The 2034-nt window shown below is 53.6% G+C and overlaps 1 protein-coding gene across 2 annotated transcripts in view; it reads right to left on the reverse strand.

Annotated features, from left to right (window-relative positions):
• The window catches only part of LOC108297197 (pepsin A), a 10926-nt gene extending 9957 nt beyond the window's left edge, over positions 1 to 969 (reverse strand). The window contains exons 1-2 of one of the 2 annotated variants that reach the window (XM_017519876.2): positions 869 to 969; positions 364 to 526 (exon numbers count right to left, since the gene is read on the reverse strand). In XM_017519876.2, coding sequence (XP_017375365.1) covers positions 364 to 526; positions 869 to 921 — 216 coding nt within the window. In that variant the 5' untranslated portion in view covers positions 922 to 969. The remainder of the gene's footprint in view (positions 1 to 363; positions 527 to 868) is intronic. The other variant, XM_017519877.2, reaches the window with a different exon arrangement.
• Positions 970 to 2034: the final 1065 nt, after the last annotated feature.

Raw genomic sequence — 2034 nt, forward strand, 5'->3', positions numbered from 1 at the left:
GATGACTGTCTTTCTCTCCTAGGCTTTGAGACTGATGACTGTCTTTGTCTCCTAGGCTGTGACTTTGCTCACTGCTGTTTCCCCCTGAGCCCAGCACAGGCCCTGACATATAAAAGGCGCTCAGAAGAAGTGAACATTGCATGAAGGAGTGAGTGAATGAATGAATGAATGAATGAACGAAAGAGTCACAGCTCTGACCATGAGTTTTCTTGCCTGCTCTGGTTCACTGACGTCTAAGGAGCAGCCCCTGGGTCACTGCCTAGAGCCTCAGAGCCCTGGCCGGTCCTCCAAGACCCCTGGGACACACTCTTGCCTGCCGGCCAAGTCCTCAGAGCTAGCCCCGCCGCTCGCCCACACACTCACATCCAGGTAGTTCACCAGGGGCTGGTTGGCTATCATGGTGGCGGCCTCCCCGTGGTGGAAGTACTTGCTGGCTGGGTTGAAGGTGTGCTTCTTCAGGAAGTCCTCTAGCTTGCCATGCTCGATCAGGTTCTTCCTTAAGGACTTCTTTTTGACGAGGGGGACCCTGTGGTTTGGAGGAGGAAGAAGAATTAGGCAATGATTCTGCTCAGTGGGTGCTGTGGCAGCCTCAGAAGGGAAGCTGGTCTAAGAGAGGAAGAAGGAAGGAAGAGAGAAGCTCCCATTTCTGCCCAATAATGCAGAGAAGTTAAGCTGACTAGGGGTGGAGCTGGGAACCACTAATCTTAGCCACGTCTGCAGGGGGGCCTCCCAAAGGGGCAGAGAGAGAGGCAGAAAAGGGTGATGGAGACAGCCGAAGAGAGAGAAAAAAAGGGAAGAAGGAGACAGGGGAGGAATGAAAGGTAACGCGGTAGGTGGCTGTCTTCACACCCACGCCACCTGGACTCACTTGTAGATGCACTCAGAGAGTGCCACCAGACTGAGCAGCAGCAGCCACTTCATGGTTCTAGCTGGGCCCGAACTCCACGGAGAAGGCAAGACGGGAGGAAGGTGCAGGGCAGCAGCAGGAGCCGCCCTTATATACAGCTCAGTCCCTGCCTTATCGGCCTGTCACCCATTCCCCTGATCCCAAACACAAAAGCTCCTGATAACATTGTCGCTGCCCCAGCCACGTTCTGAGACTGTTCCAGCTGAGGAGGTTTCCATTGTAACCTTTTGCCATGGGGGGTGCCATGGGCATGGACCTGCAGAGAGAGAGAGGAGAACGACCCCGAGGCTTATTTCTTTTCATTTTTTTGTTTGTTTGTTTCTGAGACGGAGTTTTGCTCTGTCGCCCAATCAGAGGCTTATTTCTTAAGAATGGAGAAGGGCCCACGTTGAAATTTACAAGCTGAGCATTTTGACAAAGTTGGTTAAAAGTGCGTGTAACATAGCAAGGGACAGATGTGAAGGCGCCCCATGTGGCCTGATTAGTCCCAGTGGGGCGCGCACCTGGGGTTCTCAGAGAGCAGCTCCCCGACTCAGGGATAGCTGGTACTGGTTGTGGTCACTGCTTATCCACAGCACACTGGGGGTGGGTTATTTGGACTCAGGACACAATTCCCCACGTAAGTGTCACTGTGTGGGGTTGTTGGGCATCTGACTAGCCTATGGGACTTCGGGCTTGCTTTTCGTGGCAACTGGGCTGAGTCTGGGAAGATGTGCGCAGTACGTGGGGGAGGAGGGAGAGAGCACCGAAGAATGCTGCCTTCCCTTCTCGGGGGAGGCAAACTTCAGACAGGCAGGCATGTCTTTGGAATCTGTGTCCCTCCCTATCTGCACCCCTTCTCTTTCTTTTGCTCCTTTCCCACCCTCTCCATCTTTGAGATCCCACCTACGTCTGATTCCTCCAGGTGCTCCAGGCTCACAACTGGGCTGAAATCAGCTACAATGGAGCAAAGCAATCTGGGTAAACAAATTCACACTTGTGGGTGGGTGACTTAGAAAGAGGATGCTGGCCGGCGCGATGGCTCATGCCTGTCATCCCAGCACTTTTGGAGGCCAAGGTGGGTGGATCATGAGGTCGGGAGTTTAAGACCAGCCTGGCCAACATGGTGAAACCCTGTCTCTACTAAA

This window comes from Cebus imitator, unplaced genomic scaffold (assembly GCF_001604975.1).
Source record: "Cebus imitator isolate Cc_AM_T3 unplaced genomic scaffold, Cebus_imitator-1.0 Scaffold779, whole genome shotgun sequence".
NCBI classification, from domain to species: domain Eukaryota; kingdom Metazoa; phylum Chordata; class Mammalia; order Primates; family Cebidae; genus Cebus; species Cebus imitator.